Here is a 21373-nt window from a genome sequence, read left to right on the forward strand (position 1 = left end):
ATTTAAGAGATTTCCCCTCCTCACTCCCCCCGCCCAGCTTATATTCTGTCCCAGAATCAGAACTTTGTAAAATGCTGTGAGAGCAAAGGCTGCACGGATTAGTTTTTACACATGTATGCACACAGATAAAAGGGAAGCAGCTCAAACAGAGATCTCCCACACGTAAACCTGCAGCTTTGAAACAAGTCCAAACTAAAACGAGGGCCCTCCCCAGGTTTTCTTTTGTTTCTTGTGTGCTCTGTGCCTCTGGTGTCATTACAGGCCATTAACCTTTGTTCCCTGTATTGTCTCGAGCTCTCGGTTAGTCTCTGAGTTCTTGTAACTTCATCACATCAAAGGGCAGAACAGCGTCATGGTAGACGCACTGTTTCAGTCTCTCTGGCATTGGTGGACTTATTCTCCCTTTGTTTTGTTTCTGTTTTTTCCACCATCTTCCTCTTCCTGGACCTGGCTGCTGATGAGGGAGTGGAGAAAGCTGAAAATGATTACTTAAGTCACTGCTGCTAAAGGTGGTTCTACAAGCTGTTGAATCATGGGGTGTGCTTCATTTTTCACAGGTTAGGTTTACTGTAAGGATTTGGCACTTCACTGAGGGTTAAACTTTGGGCTGAAAAGCTTGGGAATGCATTAATGTCAAAGAAGAAACATGCCTGTGAGTTTATTTTGTCAAAATAAAAGTACCACTGATCCAAATGACGTCAATCTTAGCACCAAACTTACTCAAGTCCCCACCAACACACTTGCTGAGTTTAAATTTGGATAAACAGGAATGACGTAGGGAAGGACAAATGGAGCATGATTTCACAAATTTATAGTAAATAACTTTGGCAATAACATATCCCAGCTGGGTGTATTATGAGACACTGAAATGGAGTGGAATAATGCTACAGGTCAGACCGGTTATATAGGAAGGGACTTTCTGCTGCTGAGCTTGTTCAGACAAAAACCACACATACACTTACATACACACTTCTTTCTACTGAAATACCCACATTACATAATCTAAAAGTCATGTTTTGAATCCTCAAAGAGGATTTAAAAAAAAATTGCCTTTACAGCTACAAGAACAGCAGCACCCTGAACCCTGACTAATATTAATTTCCTTTAAGTCCGCATAATGTGACTGTTAAGCAGGTTTCAAGTCCCCATTACAGTCATACCCACCCAAACACAACAAAAACACAACAAATCAGGATTGAACATGCCCACAAGCATGAAGAACAGTCTTGAAACACAGAAACAGAAACCCTCACACCAATGTTTCACAAACACACTCCAGCATGCGATCTGACTTGCAGAATTTATATTTAATTGCAACATTTCAGACTCGACCTTCATCAGGCCTTTCAAATATAGATACAAAAAACATATATCCAACTGTGAAACATATTTAATATTCAGTGGCATTAAAAATATAATGTGCATCTGTCAAAGTAAACAACAGACAAATTTACAAACAAAACAGTCAAATGTAATGTACCCTGGTGGTTGTGAAAGGATAATACTTGTGCTTTTACATGTTTTACACCGCCTCAACTTCAAATTCCTCCTCAGCATTTTACAAATTCTCCATCAGTTTTTTTTTTTTTAATTTCTTGAATAGTTTCTTGAGTTCCTCTGGAAGGTCTGCTAAGAAGCATTTAAAAAGGGTGTAACACAAAGTGTTTATGAGAGAAATTGTGATACTTGGTGGTGGTGCACATATAGCAAAATGTCAAAGATGTCCAGTACAAATTTTACATATTTACTTGATAATTGTAAACTTTTTTTTCACATTTAACATTCACTCATTCATACAATCTGTTTTTTTGTAACGTTACATATTCACGATAGAAATTGGGTAAAATAATAATCAGTCTCACTTTGACAACTGATAAACTGAAAAGAAACAAAGTGGTGACATTGATTATACTTTGTCACAGTAATTAATATAAAAAATAATAATAATAATAATTTTGTCCCCTATCCACCAGCTACAACTTCAGTTCAACTGTGACAAAAGTATAAACAAATGCAGAAAAGTGTAAATTTAGATAAAAGTACAACTTTTCAAAGCTTTTCAGGGACTGTAGGAGAGAAAGTTAGCTAATGTTAACTGTTATTGACTACTTCAGGCTAATGAATATATGAGCAAGTATTAGCCATCTGAAGCTAATGGTCGCATCAAACCCTGGGGTCAGCCAAAATTAGCTCAACTAGTAGTAGTAGTCAGCTCAAGCAAATAGTTATATCAGGCTAGCAGCTGAAGTTAGCTGACAACAGCTACTATTAGCCACCTCAAGTTAATGTCATGCTAGACTAGTATCCAAAATTAACAGACATTGAATAGCAATAACAATTTCAAGCTAATGGTCATTACTAGGCTAGTAATCAAAATGACCTGATAATAGCCAATTTTAACCTTTTCAACCAAATATAACACTAAGCTAACAGCCAAAGTTAGCTGACATTAAATAGCCTTACCCACCTCAAGCCAGTGGTCATGTTAGACTAGCATTAGCAAGTGACATTAGTAATTTAAATTGACTACCAGTAGCTATGTCAAGCCAATGGTCACCAGTCAAAATTGGCAACCACTGAAAACCAAACTGCAGATGTTGACAACAACATAACATGAAAACAGTCAAATTAAAAAGGTGGAAAAAAATAATGCAAATGTTAATTAAATGTGTAGATTATTGGCACTCAGAAAATACAGACAAAGTTGTAAGCTAAAGGAAGAATTTGACATTTTGGTATATGTGCTTATTTTTGTTAAACATTATTATGGGTTCATATCAACAACACAAATGCATACTCCCTAGGAGGCAGTTAATTTGTGCCAATCTAATTCACAAGTTGTTTTCCGAGTGACTTTAATTCTTGATTTGTCTACAATATCTTTATGAAGTCACACTAAACACTGGTTAAAAGAAAGAGGAGGGGGGGGGGAGGAATCACTGAACAAACTGATGGATGATGTGTAAACAGCAGGAGGAATGTAAAACAGACATTAACAAAGCAGCGGTGTGTACTCCAAACTCTAAATAAGTATCAGTAAATGAATCACGGCTGAAACTGGAACTGTCTCTCCTGTTAGCCTGCAGCTTGTAAACGTACACCTTGTATGTTCTCCTGTCACAACTGCAAGATAATAAAGTCATGCTGAAAACCAGTCAAGCGCTCGCAGATCAGATCCCCGCTTAAACAATCGCATTCTTTAGATCATATTTCAGCTTCTTTGTGATACAATCTCTTGATAGGCATTCAAAGTCTGCCATGGAAACTCATGATTCTCTTTATTGCAGTTGTTTGGCCTGAGCTCAAGGTTTTGGCCTTCAAAAAACTAATCTCTCTTTTGTTATAATAAGAAGTGGTGAAATATTATACGGCATATTTATCCAGTTGGAGAGGCTTCCAACAATCAACAGCAGAAAAGGACCTACAAATGAGGCTTTAAAAGCAAAGCTCACAGCTGCTGTTGAAAGAGCTGATTTATCTGTTTATAGGGTTTTATAGTTCAGAAAGGTCTTCACAGAGGAGAGAGGAGGCAGTCAAGTCCTACATACCCTGAAAATGTGCAGTTCTATATATCCACTGTGAAGAAATCCTGTTTATCCTGTTGCATATTTTCAGTTTCACTGAAAGAAAGGGCGATTATTGGTATGCCACTGCTCTTTATGTAAAACAAGATCATTCTTAAAAATGCGTGTTTAGGAACTACCAGCATTACCACCAGAGGGTGTGTTGAGTTTTTTTCTCCAAAAGAGGTTTAACCGCTCCCCAGGCAGGTATTGAGGTTTTTTCACATGATGTCATGCAGTCATTGTCATGTCATTGTGTCTATTTAATACTTGTTTCTGTGTTAAATAGCTAGATAATTAATAAGGTGGTAACATTGACTGCTACTGTGAACACTGTAAAGTTATATTAAAGTGAATTATGCAGTGGCCTAATCAGCATGGCTTGTTCTTTTAATAGTTTCTGGCAGTTTTTGCTGGTTTCAGGAAAGGAAATATTTTTCACTACTGTATGAGAATCACTGCTGGTGCCCAAGCATATGACAAAGGAACAAGTGTGACAAACAGTTAGCTGCTTCTTAATCTCTGTCTTGGTAGTTTTTAAGACCCGCGGACCAGCTAGCTGTTCTGACTATTCCATGTTGCAAGACTCTTGAAACAAGCTTAACCCTGAAGTTTAAGCTGAGGAGTTCACCTGATTTGCTTGAAATCGTATTAACGATTTGTGTTTAAGCAACGCAGCGAGTGAGGTTGCCCGTTTCACCTTCGTTCTACTCGCAATTGTCAGCGGGCTCTCTCTTGAAGCTGAGGAGGCATGGTGACGCAGGTGGCGGCTTTGCTTCTGCTGCTGCTCCCAGCTGGTGTTTGCCATCTCGACACCTTTCTTTCCTGACATAACGTCCTGCATCGGCGCTGCGAGCAAGTGGAACATTTCCAGTGGCGCGTCGAGGCTCAGGTACTGCCATGGTCTCTTACCTGCCATGTCTCTCTGCTTCACATTAGCTTGGAACTTCTTGATTAGCAACCGAATGATGTTTTTGTGACCGTGCATGACAGCAATGTGGAGAGGCGTGTGACCGCTGTTAGACCTGGCGTTTACGTCGAAGGTAAGAGAGTGCTTTTCAATTCCATACCTGAAACCGAAAATGGATGATGGATGAGTGCCATTTATCATCTATAAACAATAAACACATTAAAGATTTTATAACGCTGCTGTCAACACAAGAGAGTCATGAGTGGGTCACTGGTCTACCTTCCACTATTAAACCTGAGCAGACAAAACTAGCACTAATCCGCACAAGTACTTCAGACGTTCCTAATTATAGGTCACAAGTTTGCTGCGTACCCTAGAGTGTTGAGGACTCGGTGGTCGCCGTGTTTGGCAATCCAGTGCAGTACAGTGAAGCCTGAGATGAAGTCTTTTTTGTTGAGGAGGGACGGTTCCTCTCTGAAGAGGGTGTAGATTTCCGGCCAGTTGCCCGCCGCCGCCTTAACCAGCCAGGTATGTTCCCTCGGCTCCAAAGGAACCAGCGACTGATGACAGGAGCACATAATTTTAATTAATGAAGCCTCATCGTGTATTATATGATATGTGTGGGGCAAAAGGAGAGTATAGGTTTAATAACCTATGCTGAAAGCATGTAACCTATGAACAGGTGAACAGTAATTAATACTTGTGATTATGTTAATCACAGTTGTTAGTTTTAATAAGTCTTACATGTCGACCGTGGTTGTCACGGTGGTTGGAGGAGGGCGAGGCTTCTGTAGATAGATTCATCTTTTCTCCTTTTGGCTCGTCCAGACTGGCGAGGCTGTGGCTTCGAGGCGGCGTGGAACAGGATGATAATGAGGAGCACGACAGATTGTGGCGGAGGCTGAGCGAGGAAGAAATCCGGTGGAGGCGGCTCCTCCGAGCCTCCTCGGTTCCTCTTCCTTCCCTTGCCTCCCCCTGAAGAATCTGGTCCAGGTCGGCTCCCATGCTGAGGGACATCCTTTGTTTGGTGCTCATCCGGTTGGTGGCACCAGGGCGTTGCCGCAGGTAAGGTGAAGAGACGGAGTCATCGCTTGACACTGCGTCTTCACGATCACAGAGATCACCTTTTAGACAGAGGGAAGCGTTCAGTGTGGTATAAATCATCGATTCCCACCCAGCGATAAAGGACACCAGGCGATGGTTATGGTGCAGGTGGGAAAGTAAAGGCAAGTTTGAAAAGATGTTACTTAAAATTTTGTTCCAATTAACCAATTTGAACATGAAAAACAGGGCTGATAAAGGACAGAAACTGCTGTTTTAAATGCTTAGAAGTGAATAGGGAACTTAAACTTCGGGTCAGACCTGTGGAAAGATAAAACGGCGCCACTCGGCCCGGAGAGGATTGGTTCTCGTTGAGCTGGTCAGTGGAGCGACGTAGCGGTGACGAACGAGCTGAGGGCTCCTGCTCGTCATAGAGCTGACCGGTGGAGCGATGCCAAGGCACTATTTTAGTGTCAGCACGACTCATCATGGAGTCCGACATACCCTCTTTGGTTTGTTTGACAGTTCCCTGGATTCTGGGCACGCCTACAGGCACACCTGTTTTCACGGAAATGTTACAGAGACAAGTCAACAGCTGGATTACCACTTTTGCTTAATGAACCTCGGGCAGAGGTGCATACACAGGAAACCCAAACTAAGGACACCAGCTTATTTAAGTACATACTGTTCATTATGTGTCAGGCATGAGTTGGACTCTATTACTGAGATGAACTTTGACGTAGCTAAAATGTATGGAGGACCAAAACTGACAAAAATCTGTCATTCATAAATATAATAAATGTAATCATTTTCTTATCAATTTGCGAAAATGTACTATTAAAAGCCCCATAAGTGTGTCTCAGGCTATAATCACTTATTTTATGTTTTAAGTTTTAAATAAATAAAAGACTGTTGGATTAAATAAATAAAGCTTTAAAAAAAATTAAGTATCACTTCTGACTATTAAGCTGATCATTTTTTTAAATTTCTTTTTAAATTTACTCTTCTCCTACCAATTGAACAGTATGGAGGACCACAACTGTCAGAATCTTAAATGGCCTAAATGAATGACTAGCTCAGGAGTCTTTACTTAATTAAAAAAAAATAAAACATCCCCTTGTGATTATGGTAAATGATATAGATCAAATATGATTTGTATAGTAACATTTTGTAACAAATAGAAGGACAATCTATCATTTTCACTTGTTTGTGTTAATATACTCTTCGGCCACTTTGTCAGGCACACTTGTTTAACTGCTTGTTAATACAAACATCTAATCAGTCAATCAAGTACAGCATGTAACATGTTTAAGCATGTAGAAACGGTAAAGTCGAGCTGTTGAAGATGAAACTGAGGATCAGAATGAGAAACAAAGGTGACTTAAGCGACTTTGAACGAGGCCGGTCTGAGTATTTCAATAACTGCTGATCTAGTGGGAGTAAATATCCAGTGAGCGGCGGTTCTCTGGGTGAAAATGCCTCGTTGATACCAGAGGTGAGAGGAGAATGACCAGAGTGTTTCAAGCTGATAGGAGGGCAACAGTAAGTCAGATAACAGCATGTTACAACCCAAGTATGCAGTATGCAGACACGTCAAACCTTGAAGCAGCGGCAGAACCAGAGTCATTCCCATCAGCTAAGAAAAAAAGAAACTTCACACAGGCACACTAAAATAGGATGAAATTAGAGGGGGATATCTTCCTGGCACAGTTAGGGCTCCTTAGTACCAACTGATTTTCATTTAAACCCTATGCCCTACCTGAGCATTGCTTGCCCTTCCCTTTATCACCACAATGTTCTTATCTTCTGATGGATACTTCCAGCAGGATAATGGACCGTGTCACAAAACTCATTTTCTAATATATAACTGTACTCAAATTGCCTCACTCATCACCAGACCAATCCAACAGAGAACCTTTGGGATGCGGTGAAATCAGAAATTCACATCATGGATGTGCAACTGACAGTTCTGCAGCAACTGTGTGATGTCATCATGCCAGTGTGAACTGAAATCTCTGAGGAAAGTTTGCAGCACCTTTTTCGATCTCAGCCATTAAAAATTCAAGCAGCTCTGAAGGGTCTGGCCCAGGTGTACCTAATAAAGTGGCCGTGAGTAATTTTACAATAATAATTTCTAAAATGTAACAAACAAAAGCAAATGTATTAGGTAATGAAATAAATTAAACATCAATAAATGAATAAATACACAGATCTAGATGCTTGTTTACATACATATAAGTTTTTCATGTGTCAAATAAGAGCTTGACTTTTTCATCCAGTGAAAAGTGAAAATTCATAATGTAATTAAATGCACCAAAATTAATATTAAAAATAAATAGAGGCAATAATCTATAAACTGTGACATAAGTTGATATTTCTTTATTTTATTTTGTATTGAACTTTCAGCTATATTGATTTTTAAACTGATTTAGTAGTCATTTATTTTGACATATTCATTTAATTTCATTTACTTTCTGCATTAGTTTCCACATTTCTGCCTGTGTATGACAGTGAGGAGGTTCTCCTGAGAACATTTATCGCTGACAAAGTCAGGGGGAGTCATTGAGACCGGGGAAAGAGTGATTTTGATGGGGGACCATTTTCAGTGGTGGATTAATACTGACAAGCTTCTAACCAGCTAACATTAACAAAAAGACCTGCTAGCGTACCTGCTCTGATCTGCAGATCTGAGGAGCTGCTGGTCCATCCCAATTCTCTGGTGGAGTTAGACGGCGGCCACTTGGTGCTGTGGAAGCCGCCAGCGGACGAGGGCGAGTAGATGCTGCTGTGGCTGGACGACATCAACGGTCCGTCGCTCTGATTGGTCCCTGGTTTGGGTTCCCTTGAGAGTGGTGAGTATTGGTGGCCCTGCTGGATGTTGTGGTGGAGTGCCGTCTCCAAAGGCAGGCTGCGTCTGGTGGTCTCGCCCAGTTCCAGCCTAGGGCCTGCAGTTTCCTCCCTCAAACCTAGATAGTGAGGGCTGAGCTTTTCCCCTTCAGCGCCCTGGATGTAAATCTGTGGGACAGATGAAGGTGCAGGCGTGTCTATGATGCATGGCGATGAGGAAGACATGGCCCTCACTGTGTCACCGAGCGGCACATTCAGTGGCCACGCTCCTCCTCCTGAACCTCGCCTCATGGGGACCTCCTCTACGTCATCTTCATCATAACTCACAGCAGTTTTATAGCTCTGTCTGTGCTTCAAACGCCTTTGGGTGAGCTGTGGAGGCACAGGAGGCTCCTGATGAAGACCACCTTCTGGAGGCTGGGGCCCCCTTCTGAGGGCCTCAGTACCCTGAATGTAACTCCTCTGGACTGAGGAAGGAGCAGGCGTAACCCTCCCCGGGGCACTGAGTGGAACACTAGGGGGCCGCGCTCCTGCTGCTGAACCCTTCGTCACTATGACCTCCTCTTCATCATCTTGGCTCACAGCAGTTTTGTAGCTTGGCCTGTTTCTTGCTCTTCGGTGGGCATGCTGAGGGTGAACATCCCCCTCTGGCTGCTTCCTCCCTGTGAGGACCTCAGGGCCCGGGCTGGTTTCTCTATGAGGAGATGCAGGTGTGACAACAGGAAGTGGACCAAAACCCCCTCTCAGCTCTCCCCCTTTAGATGCCTGATCTGGGGCAGGAGGTGTAGGCAGACTGGGTGTCTTTAGCTGTGGTTTCTGTGGGATGTGACTCACCGTCTGTGCTGACACTGGTCGCACAGAGTGGTCAGGTGCGCTGTGTGCCTGCTGCTGTCTCAGGTCAAAGTTGCTGTTATTCGGAATGACCCTAGTTGGACTCCGAGGGGTGAGCATTTGCCCCTCAGTACCCTGACTGTAACTCTTCTGGCCTGAAGAAGGAGCAGGCGTGACCCTCCCCGGGGCATTGAGCAGAGCGCTCGGGGGCCGCGTTCCTCCTGCTGAAATCTGCGTCACTGTGATCTCCTCCTCTTTCTCCTCTTCATCATCTTGGCTCACAGCAGTTTTGTAGCTTGGCCTGTTTCCCGCCCGTCGGGGGGCACGCTGAGCATGAACACCCACTTCTGGCTGCCTCTGCCCTGTGAGGACCTCTGACCCTGGGCTGGTTGCTCTGTGAGGAGGTGCAGGTGTGACACCAGGAGGTGGACCAAAACCCACTCTCCGCTGCCCCTGCCCCACTTTAGAAGCCTGATCGAGAGCAGGAGGCGTGGGCAGACTTGGTGTCTTCAGCTGTGGTGTCTGTGGGCTGTGACTCACTACCTGTGCTGTCACTGGTTGTATAGACTGGTGTACCTGCTGCTGCCTCAGGTTTAAATTCTCCTGCACGCTGTTGTTGTTGGTCAGGACGAGGCCAGCCACAGGTAGGATTGTTTTCGTTGCAGTTTCTCCCGACGGGGCGGGTGCAGTCGCTTCTTTCTGCTGCGGTTTCTGTCGCGGCTTGTTAGGAGCGGCAGTTTCGGCGTTCTTCCCGACCGGGACGCACGGAGGGTCGGAGGAGCCCACTTCAGCCCCCTTACCTGGGACATATCCTCTGAACTTCTTCCTGAGGATCACATGAGACACTCCGTCCAGCTGTTTGACGGTGGCCACGGAGTTGACGAACTTCTTGAAGAGCTCTCGGTTTCGGTCCTGGTCCGCATGATCCCGAATGAAGTTTTTGAAGTGCAGAACCAGGTCGGAGTTTTTCACTGTGCCTCCGCGGCTCTGGAGGAACACCAACACCGCGTCCTGAGTGAACTCCGAGGCCATTGCGCTCCGATTAGTGCCTTATGCAGCTCCTCTCTTTCTCTCCCGCCCTGTTAGTCCCAAAGGTCAGGAGCTGTTTCTGTCAGACCAGAATAAACTCCGCCCACCCCAGGTATTTAACCGCATTCTCACCTGCTGCATCCCCGCAGGTAACCCGGATGTGTGTTGAGGATCTAAATGAAGTGAAGATGTGAGCTCCTATTTCAGGAAGCAAATGTGCAGTAAAGCCGTGATAATAATCATGTGTTTATAGCACTGCAGACAGGGAAGCGCTAAAACTTCAGCAGGTTTCTGTAAAAGGTCCGAGAGCTCGCCTGCTGCTGTTTTACATCATTTAAATATCCCGATTCTTTCTAACTTTATTTCCACTGCAGTGATGATATTCATCTATATGTGTGTGCGTGTGTGCAGGTCAACAGGATGAGAAGAAAGAGTCTGATAGTATTTACAAAAACATTTATTTAGCAAAAAAAAAGTTGTTACTTTTTATTTATTGTTCTTAAGTCTTTCAGAAAACAAACATTGAATTTCATTCAACAATAAACCAGAATCTTTTCGAGATATTCTTTAGTGCCTCTGAAAATAAACAGTAATCAACAGTACAACTGGGGTTATAGAGGAGGGCATGCGGCAGTGTGTGTGTGTTGTACTGCTTGGAGAATATTTAAAAGGTGCTCTCAAAACTAAACACGTAGGCGTGGAATAAAAGTCAAAAACCCTCCACTGATCAGAAGCAAATAAATATCATATACTGCAGAAATGAAACCATTCGGAGTCTGTATGAAGGGACGGGAAGCCAAATGGTGCCTGTTATACAGCAAGGTGAGAAAAGTTTATAAACCTGATCCTCCAATGAGTCACAGAGGATCTATGGAAGCCTAGCTATGACAAAAATGTATCAAACAAAGAAAAAATGTAAGGATTAAAAATAAAAAGGTCACCATTTTGCACTTGTTTCCTTTTGTACTTTACTCACCTGACAACACATTTTCTGTGTTTAAAAAAAAAAATTACCTAAATTTATTTAAGTAAGAAGTCAGTGGGGTCAACTGAAACAGAATTAAAGGGACACACCACCAATTTTAAGTCAGTTTTACCACCATAATGTTTTAAATCTGAACATCTCTGTTCAGGTACGTGTGTAAACACAGCTTGAGAAATAATCTCAGTGAGTAACCAAACTCATATTTCAAATTTTTCCAGGGACGCCTGGCTTCAAAGGCCAAAAAAAGTTCAGGTCCTACATCCTGACAGTTTTAGATTAACAATTAAAAAAAAAAAAACAGCCACCAGTTGAATTTGTGTCAAAACGTCAGCACAGGGATGTTGGATTCAACACAGAGTAAGGCTACGGGTATTTTTAGTATCAGGCAGAGAGGGAGAAAGAGCTGAGGTTAAATGACATACTACGATGCCTCCTCCACCTAAATGAGGTGTTTTATGTTATGTCCAACTGCGAGGAGGCCTGGTTCAGACCCGGGATGCACTGGAGAGATTAGATGTCTTGGCTAATAGAAGAGCTGGAGGAGGGGGCCAGGGAGAGGAGAGCTCAGACTGCTACTCCCACAGCCTGCACTCAGATAAGTGGCAGAAAACGAATGAATGGATGGATAAGAGAAGAAACTGATGCACAGGCAAATCTGGCATCTAAAGGTTTTACAGTGTGGGTCTTTCTTTTCTCTGAGAGAGCTGGACTGAAAGGAGTTTAAAAATATGTTTCTCAGTTTTCTATGAAACTGAAAGTCGTTCTGAAAGAAGGATAATTAAAATAAAATGTCATGTTACATAGTGGGAAACATATTGTTAATTTAAAGGTTTCCTGGAACTGAAAATGTTTCTATAAATGATCCGAAAGTTAGAACATTACAACCTCTCAACTGTAAAGGTTTGCTTCTTCTCAGCACCACAAAGTTAAATATCTTTGGGTTATTTTTCCGATTATTCTTTTTTAAGTTGATATCTGTTGGAAATCAGTGGATTTTAAGGTGACTACTGTAGCTGGCAACATTTCTGACATAAAAACCCCCTCCAAAGTCCAAAATTGAACCAAGATGAAATCTGGAAGAAATCTCAGCCTGTGAAAGTCTTTGGAATCGTGAAGTGTCAGACTTGATGAGAGGCATACGACAGTGTTTATGGGTCAGTGTGATTTCTGCTGCAAACAGCAGTGGGACTGCTACAAAGTGCTACAAGCTGCAGATGTGCAGACAGCAGTGGCAGTAGTTGTGTTACAGTTTAACATGACAGTGACGATTACAGTTCGTCTTCAGGATTTTTTTGCTTTCTGTCCAGTGAAACGAGATCATAGTCCCTCTGATTTTGGTGTTCATTAAGGTTAAGGTGATGTGAGAGTGAGGCAGGCTCTGTGGAAAGATGGAGAAGATGATGATCTTTTAAAGATGGTGGTGCTTTCTCTTTGGGAGATAACTGCTCACGTGCACCAGCTATCAGATAGAAAGACCTCATGGAGGAAGGTCTGAATGTTTGAGGCTCCTGAAAGTATCACCAGTCAGTTAAAGGACAATTCCAGTGTAGTAATATTTAATTTACCTCCATATGATTTATTCTTGGGCTCTACTAGAGTAGCTTTGCATAATTCACAGTTTAAAATAATCTTTATTTGTCTTATACTGGGGCAACTCTGCCTGTAACAAGTGGATTTAGCTCTTTCTCTTGCAACAACTGCAGGTGGTGGAGTTTAAGCCCATCTAAACAAAGGATAACACCCTTTACAGAGAAGCAGCTGAATGAAATCAGAATAGAAAAGCAAGGAGATTGTCCACTAGTAACTATACCATGGATGGTATATTAACTATACTAACCCTAACCTGAGTACACATAGTCTACAGGGTTTTTCATTGCTCTATTTTGTGCATTCTCCTCCTGCCCTGACCTGGAAATCAGTCTAACAGAACCATCTTGAAGAATGTCCCAGTTTCTAAAAAACATCTGGAGGTCAGAGCAGAGTGAGGATACACAAGTGTTTTATGCCTGAAAGCTCCACACTGAAGCATTCATTCATAAATCCAGCGTGTTATTTTCCTGTTCTTTCTATGTGTTTCTGCTTCAGTGTTCTTTATGTAATTGGCTATGACCCGTTTTCTGTAGCCACCGTGGTGTCACATGTTTTGAAGCTTTGATTTTTTTTTTGACTGAGCCCATAAACTCATCAGGAAAATGTTTACACAGGTCTCAGCAGTTTTAAGGCACTTGTGTGTTGACATTACTTTTTAAACCTGGAAGCTACGTCTGTCTTTTGTGTGTCTTTGTGTGTCTCGTTGTGGTTTTACTTCCACTTTTGAGATTGCCTGCCCTGCACTCATGAGTTTCACCTGTGTGTGACTGTTCCCACCTGTGCCTCAGGACTATATACATTTGAGTGTGTATAAATAGTCCTGTTTGTCTCTTCATCTACCTCGCATTACTTGCACTTCCAGCACTCCTTTTTTTGTGGATTTTTTTTGATAAGAAAATGAAGGCTTGCTGTGTAAAATACATCAGTATGAACTATATGCCACATTTCATGTGTAACGCTTTAAAGCAGCAGTGCCTCATTTTGTTCTTCCCCTTTCTTTGTGTCTCTTCCTCACTTTCTCTTTTTGGTTCTCTGGTGGAAGGAACTAAAATGCAAGAAGAAGAGGTGAGGAAGTACAAACTGAGAAATGGGTAAGAAGGATATGTGTGGGAAACACTGGGTATCCCGTCTTTATGACACCATACAGATCCCAGAGTAGAAAAACCTATGTGAAAGTGAAACTTTGGCCATGTTTAATCCATCACTGAAGCAGGATATATATAACAAGACCCCCCCCCAAAAAAAAGCAGAAGAGGTCTAAGTGTTTAAAAAAATGGAGAAAATCATCCACCATGCTGGAATTGTCCTTTGAAGGATTTGATGATAAACTTTCCTGGTAATCCTCTGACCTTAAAATCACTCAACCAGCAGAGTGTGGTTAGAAATATTGTCTAGTTGCTGGCGTTGAGGTGAACAGAGGCCTAATGTGCAGTCAGGCGTGAACAGAAAGAGGCACATTAAAGGCTTTTCTTCATGTGTGAAGTCTGCATAGTCAATTCAAAATGGGCGGAGCCTGTTTTGGGGCATCCTTCGTGTAAAGCTCCTTCAGTTTTTATGGTGCTACCTGTCCTTCGTGTTCATGATGTCACAGTGATGTCACAGTGGTAGATCTGACCACGTGGCTAGGGCTTATAATTGCAGCGGGTGGAAGCAGTGGTGGAAACAAAGAAGAGCAGGGCACGGGGCTTGCTGCGGGCCAGCCGTTGGCCTCTGCCAGCTCTGCTGGTAGGCTCTCGGCCAATCGCGTCAGCTGCTCCTCTCCCCGTCGTATGAGGTCGTCCAGGTGTCGCTGGCGGATCAGAAGGGAGGGCTTGGTGCTGACGAAGCGCCGGTAGTCTTGGAGTTGGGGTTCGCTGAGGTAACTGGACAGGATGGCGTGGACCACGCGCTGCCGCCGGTCCAGGTTCTCCTTCAGCTCTCGAGCGTCTTCGGTTTGGCGAAGGAGGAGAGAGCGCTTGTGATTAAGGGAGTCCTGAGGAAGAGGAAAACAAACACATATATCAAACACATACATCTATATATCTTCTTTGAAGGCTAGCTCTGTGGTCGGCATGAAGCTGGACACTCTGGTGACAGTGGCAGAGAAAAGGACATTAAAGAAACTGCTGGACATTATGAACAATGCTGGGCATCCTCTGCACACGGCCATAAACAACCAGAAGAGTCTGTTCAGTGACAGGTTGCTTCTCCCCAAGACAAGAACTAACAGACTTAAAAACTCCTTTGTCCCACACGCCATCAAACTGTTTAACTCCTCTCTGGAGGGGAGAGGGAGGGGAAACAGGAGGACAAAGGAGGGGGGAACAACTAAGCTGTAGTGCCTCTGCACCTCACTGTACAATACCTTGTGCAATACTTTTTGTTAATAGTCAACAGTGCAATATACTCAATACTTGAAATGTGCAATTCACTTGTATTTTTATTTTTTATTCCTATTTATTCTATTTATCCCCTTTGTATATTTTATTTATATTTGTCTCTGTATTTACACACATATATATATATATATATATATATATATATATATATATATATATATATATATATATGTGTGTGTGTGTATATATATATATATATAACAATTCTGTAACTGTAACTTCGGTCGGTGCTGTGCTTTTTTTGGAAGTCGAATTTCCCAGAGGAACCCACCCGAGGGATTAATAAAGTTCTATCTTATCTTATCTTATCTTATCTTGTTTATATATTTCAAAATCACATGCCAATAATGCTCGTCCTCGCTCTCCTGTAGCTTGCATTTTTTCCTGTTTATTTGTTGCCTCTCCACAAGGAAGGGAGTTCTTTCTCCCTACAGTCCCCAAGTGCTTGCTCACAGTGGATCTCCTGATTATTGGGGTTTTCTTTCCAGTGTTGCAGTCTTTACCTTATCTTTACCAAATGCTTTGAGAGGACTGTTGTTATACAAAGAAATTGTCTCTAATAACTGCTGTGTTTGTGTTACCTGGGGAAATGAACTTAATGCAATAAGACATTGCGACTTAATTCTTTAAATCACTACCATGTACTTTATAACAGTGGCACTGGGTAAACAAGTGGATAGTACTTCAGCTCCCCCTTGTGGCTACAGATGGGAAAACTTCTTTCTTTTACAAAGTGTTCTTAAACGTGACTGCAAAAAAAAAAAAAAAAAAAGCTCATTAAAGTATTCATAAACAACCGATAAGATGTATAAAATCAACTGTTTGATCTTCTTAAAAAAACAACCACTGAACACAACTGACTGCTTTTATAACACATTTACCAGAATTGGTCTGAGTTTGAGGCCAGGGCAGCAGATAACCACGAGGTAAAAGTTAATATTTCATCTTTGAGTTGACTCAAAAGTTTAGACCTATTATGTCGTCGGGTGAGAGCAGATAAAGATACAGCAAACATTAACAGAGTCAAACATCGATTGTCTTCACTGATTCAAGCTCATTTTTTTTCCTGTGTGCTCCTTTGTTCAGAAAAAGGGGTTGAAATAAACTCTCATATATCAAAATATTTGGGACTGAAATCTTTGTTGGGACTATTTTTAATATCTGAGATGATACAGACACGGCTTAAGTCATACAGCAGAACTGCACACTATTGAGATCAGGGTTATTAAACACAATTATTCACAGACCTTCCAAAAAAATGAAGAAACTTTTTTTTATATATAATTTGGAGTGTCTTCCTTTGACTCTATTGAATTTGAAAGCATGCAGGTAAAGGGAAACAAATAATAAGGAAAACAGCAGGGAGGCAGATAGTGTGGTGCAAAAGTTAAAGTCCCTTTCACTGTCAGTTTTGGTCCTCTATAGGACCAAAACTGACAATATCAGGATTCTGATAAATATTTATATGTATTTAAAATAGTCAAAAATGTAAATAAATATAGAAATTAATTCATAAAATCTGGCAGAAATTTACCATCTTGTTTCAGTTTAGCTTTGTGTTACTTTTCCCATTTGCTTACTTAATTTTCTGTTTTATTTTAGTCATTTCACCTCTTCTGGAATTTATCCATATTTATTTCCCCAAATCTAATTCTCTATTATTCTTTTCACACATGCCTACATATACTTCTAATAAATCACATAACTCAGTCTGAGATGGTTTGACCCCCAAGAACCTTGATCTGGATATCAGGCACTTAGTATAAAGACACTTCAGACACTGAAGTGTCAATGTGCCAAAGACATTAAAGGTATATGGAGGAAAACTGTCACCGTATGAAGGGCAAAACTAAACCTAAAATGAATTGAATTTAGTTACTGTCCCATTTGTTTTACTGCCTGAATCACAGAACTGCAGGTGTGATGCAGGCAGGTGGACTCTGCATGTCTCACCCTCTCTTCAGCCGCTTCTTCTGGCGACAGCCCGTCTCTCTGCAGAGCGAGCAGAGATCTGTCAATCCTCGACAGCCGGCTGCACAGAGACAGCAGCAAGTTCACGATCCTCTCCAGATCACCTGCAAACAACAAACAGGTCAAAGACATTTTTCTTACCTTTTAGAAAGAACCTATTTCCTTGTCTGCAGCTCATATTACCTGCGGTGTTCCACAAGGCTCGATTTTAGGTCCTATTATATTTTTTTTATATTTGTTTATTTATTCTCCAAGGTCATTAAGCCTCTTTCCACTAAAGATAGAAATACTTACGTCTGAAACTTGGGGTCCCTTAAAGCCTATCTGCTGTGGAAGTGTAATGAAAATGACATATTTCTGCTTTTTGTCACAGCATCACTCTGATGTCATACCGATGAACACGCTGTACTTGTCCTTCTCGTTGGTTTTGAGGTGGTCCTGCACCATTGTGTCGATGCTATCCCCCAGCGCCTTGTGATGCTTCTGCTCCTCACACAGCGCCTCTTTCTCCCGCTTCAGAGCCACCACGCTGCTCCTAAGAGCTTCACACAGCTCCACCTGGTGGACAGCAGGAGAAATGTGAAAACAGTTGGCAGTTTTACCTTCTGCTGCAGGGATTTTAGGCAAATATTTAAAAATAAGACTCATTTACAGATTTATTGGTTTGTGCACCTACATTATATCTTAACACTGTTAATTATTCACATTTTAATGAGAAATTATTATTTTTATTTTTTATTTTACCTTCCTGGTGTTGAGATCCTTCTCTTCTTCATCCAGATTGGGCTCTTTCTTTTGATCTGCCGCCGTGCTCTGAGCAGGATCGCAGATGCCAGCCTGGGTCCTACAAAGATGACAATACTATTTAAAAACAGATATTTTTGATGTGACAGCCCTGTATTTTATCCATTTTAAAGCATTTGAAAGAACAGAAACACTTTTTCAAGGTCGATTTAAAAACCAGGCTGATGAAGTGGAGGCTCACATTAAAGAAAAAGCTATTTTACTGACCAGATACAGTCTGTTATGCCAGCAACACAGTACCACTAGGTGTCAGTGTTGCTGCAGGAATAAGCCTGAAGGGCTGATTAGATGGAAAATGTAAAAAAGTTGTTTTATTCCTACTTGTGGCCTTTCCATTAAAACAATATAATCAGATAAAATATGAAGAGCTCTTTTGGATCAGAGAGATGCAAGAGTTTATAAAACAGGCAAAAGAAACCCCACCTTCATCAGCTCTAGCAGTTCATCCTCTGGGTGAACTCATTAGTAATAATAATCCAGTATTAAGACACATTTTAGGTACATTTTTTGCACTGTGTCAAAGTGTATTTTCATATTGCAGATTTCTGAACTTTCTAAATGTAAATAGCGATGAACACACTCTTTGTTTCACAGAGTTTAAAAAGTCACATGCATTAGGTTCATTTTTCTACCTGTATGACCATCCTGGTTATTAAATAACATTAAAAGGCACATGCAGTCCCTCAGTTTGGTAAAACTGCACCAATATGGAAATGCCAGATTCCAGACAGCAGGAATGAAGAAGTTCCTTTTCCTCTGATGAAATCAGGCTAGGGAGGGGCAGCCCTGCCCCAAGTGGTTGGGGGTAAGTGGGTGACTATCGATTTGTAAGTCATAGCACACCACTATACAACTCATTTTGAGTTTTTTTGGGCGTCCTTTCAAGTCCACTAAAAGTATAAAAAAAAACAGCTGCTTGGTTTTCTTAGTTGTGAAATCCCTTTTAAACCTTGCACTTAACTCACTGTCCTTTTTAAAAATATATATTTTTAGCCCCTATACATACCATCCCATTCAGGTAATGATGTTTAAGAAATTCTCATGTAGGTTGACAACGCTGTCCAAACTGTGCTGCTCTTAATCAGGTTTGTCTGGTCTCACCTGTCTGACTTTGACACTCAGTCAGCAAAGGAAGCTGATTTTGAACCCGCAGGTTACCTCATCCACTCGAGCAGGGTTAAAGACCTCGAGAAATCGAAATAAATTCGATGCCGGGTTCACTCATGACCCCTAAGAGTACTTCACAAGGAGTGTGGCAGCAGAGAAAATCAAAGAGGTTCAAAAGCACAACCTCTACAATAACGGCTGTTTGTCTTCTCATTCTTTCTGTGAACAACGCGTTCGCCAGCGAACCAAAACACACTTGAGATGTCACTGACATCACAGGCTGTGACTTGCAGGGACAGCTGAGGCTCCCAATGTTCCTCCTTTGCTTTGACAGCAGCAGATAAGAGGAAGGAGGCTGTCAGCATACACAGCAAGGGTGATAAATGCTGGTTTACAGGAAGTCCATTACCCCCAAAAATGTTCGTGTCGTGCTTCAGTCCCATAAAAGTCACTGTGTGCAATTTTGCTCTTGAGGCTAAATAAACAGAGTCATTGTGGAGGCCTTTAGTTTTGCCTTACATAAAGCACTTTAAACAGCATCACCAGACTGTTTAGTGCACTCCAGTCTTGTAATTATCCAACTGTTTGGAACCAACTATCTTTGATTGTAAGCCTTTGTTTGTTCTGTGTAAGTGGATGTATCAGAGTGGGAATGATTCTGAGTGAATCTGCCGACACAATAAACAAACTAGAAAGGTTACACCAGCGCGCTGTACTATGAAGCAAGTTCTACATACCCATTTTCATAATTGGCTTAACATACACCGATATTGGGCTAAGTGGTCACATGAAGTTGGTTATCAACTTTATATGCCAACCCAGTCTTTCTTAATCTAGCTAGGAGCCCATTCACGTGAATAGATGATTTGACAGCATGTGACCAATCAAAGACATGGTTATTAAAGACATTATAAACTCAAAGCACTTAGAGTGTGCTGTCATTATGCAGATGTGCACAGATCCTGAAGTAGAAAGCCTGAGTAAATAAAATAAATAAAGAGAACAAGCAACATTGTGAGATCCATTATGAATCAGATTTTTAGGTTTTGTCAAACCAGCTAATGCAACAAAAGCTTACATATGTGGGACCCTCTCAATATTCAGAAATAAGAAATCCATTGTTGGTTTATGATAAAACTCAGTTGAATGACCTCAAGGACGAGTCTTGAGTCATGTTAGCTGAGAAGTGTGACTTTTGTATCAAAGAGGGAGGCAGCTGTTGTGTCTGGAAAGTGCCTTAAACCTGCATTCTTTTAGATGACCAGCAGGGGGCAGCTACTCTGCCTGTCAGATTATATAGACATCTCTTAGAAATTGAGCCTCCTTCTCCTTTGATCTATGACCTCAGTAAACACTTTCCTGATGAGTTTATGGCCTTGATAGGTAGTTTCAAGTCTAATTTAATAGAGTTTGGTTTTCTTTTTGTACACTTGGGTCCAATTTAGAGTCAAATAGATGATAAAGCAGGCTTTGCTTTAGGGCGCGACCGCCCTCAACCCTGATTCTGTACAAACTCACTCCCCAAAAGAACAAATTAGAAAATGCAGCCAGAAATAAAAGGGTTTGCTTACCTGTCATCCTCTTGGCTGCTGCCTCTGTGGGTCCATTGTGATTTCCCAATCAGTTTGCTGTTTGGAAAGATCTCCTCCAATAGCTCTATAGTGGATTTACCTCCCCACGTGTCCAAGAGGGGCGCTAGAGAGGGGTCCTGCAACACCTGGAAAAAAGAAAAGAATAAAAACTAAGCACAAAAAGAAAGGTAGTCAAAATTAAACAATTTCTTGTAGTTCAAAATCAGTCATAGCATTGCACTGGAAAAGAGGGGAAAGGAGTTGCAGTTGAAGACCATAAACAGTGCAGTGAACTCCAGACCCAGGAATAAATACTGGCTGTACCTTTTTACACTGAAGAGAAACATTTTCTGACAAAGACAAACTTAGATGTATTGTTGAATTTTTTGCACTTGTGTTTCTTATATAAAAAATCTCAGAGATTAAAAGTGTAGTTAAATTTCTTTACACTGACAAAAAGGGGAGTTAAACTGCTCTGGCCCACTTAAGATCAAAGTGCACTCTATGTGGGCCATAATGTGAAATGAGTTGGACATCCCCACTCTAACCCTTTAGAGAAAAGTGAAGAGGACTTGTGTGTGTGTTGGTTAGAAAGATTATTTTCTTTGTCTTGTGATTGCCATTGTAGAACAATTTAAAAACAGAGTCATATTCCGCTTGCCTAGGGTTAGGTTTGAGGTTGTCACTGATGCTATTAAGTTATGCAACTTTTTACATTTGTAAAACCCTTTTTATCAGGTAAAGCT

At 41.5% G+C, this 21373-nt stretch overlaps 2 protein-coding genes across 5 annotated transcripts in view; both read right to left on the bottom strand.

The window, feature by feature from the left end:
• Nucleotides 1–642: 642 nt before the first annotated feature.
• On the bottom strand, nt 643–10389 carry sowahb (sosondowah ankyrin repeat domain family member B). Its single transcript, XM_026174517.1, has 5 exons — nt 8184–10389; nt 5836–6072; nt 5218–5597; nt 4846–5033; nt 643–4633 (listed from the first exon to the last, which is right to left on the bottom strand). Exons 1-5 carry the CDS (start codon nt 10222–10224, stop codon nt 4177–4179), a joined length of 3303 nt encoding a protein of 1100 aa, XP_026030302.1. The 5' UTR covers nt 10225–10389; the 3' UTR covers nt 643–4176.
• A 2428-nt stretch (nt 10390–12817) lies between these two features.
• shroom3 (shroom family member 3) overlaps nt 12818–21373 on the bottom strand; it is an 80741-nt gene continuing 72185 nt past the window's right edge. For all 4 annotated transcript variants that reach the window (XM_026174514.1, XM_026174513.1, XM_026174515.1 and 1 more), the window contains 5 exons: nt 20628–20773; nt 17890–17989; nt 17538–17703; nt 17128–17249; nt 12818–14768 (listed from right to left, as the gene is read on the bottom strand). In XM_026174514.1, coding sequence (XP_026030299.1) covers nt 14382–14768; nt 17128–17249; nt 17538–17703; nt 17890–17989; nt 20628–20773 — 921 coding nt within the window. In that variant the 3' untranslated portion in view covers nt 12818–14381. The remainder of the gene's footprint in view (nt 14769–17127; nt 17250–17537; nt 17704–17889; nt 17990–20627; nt 20774–21373) is intronic.

This window comes from Astatotilapia calliptera, chromosome 7 (assembly GCF_900246225.1).
Source record: "Astatotilapia calliptera chromosome 7, fAstCal1.2, whole genome shotgun sequence".
NCBI lineage: Eukaryota > Metazoa > Chordata > Actinopteri > Cichliformes > Cichlidae > Astatotilapia > Astatotilapia calliptera.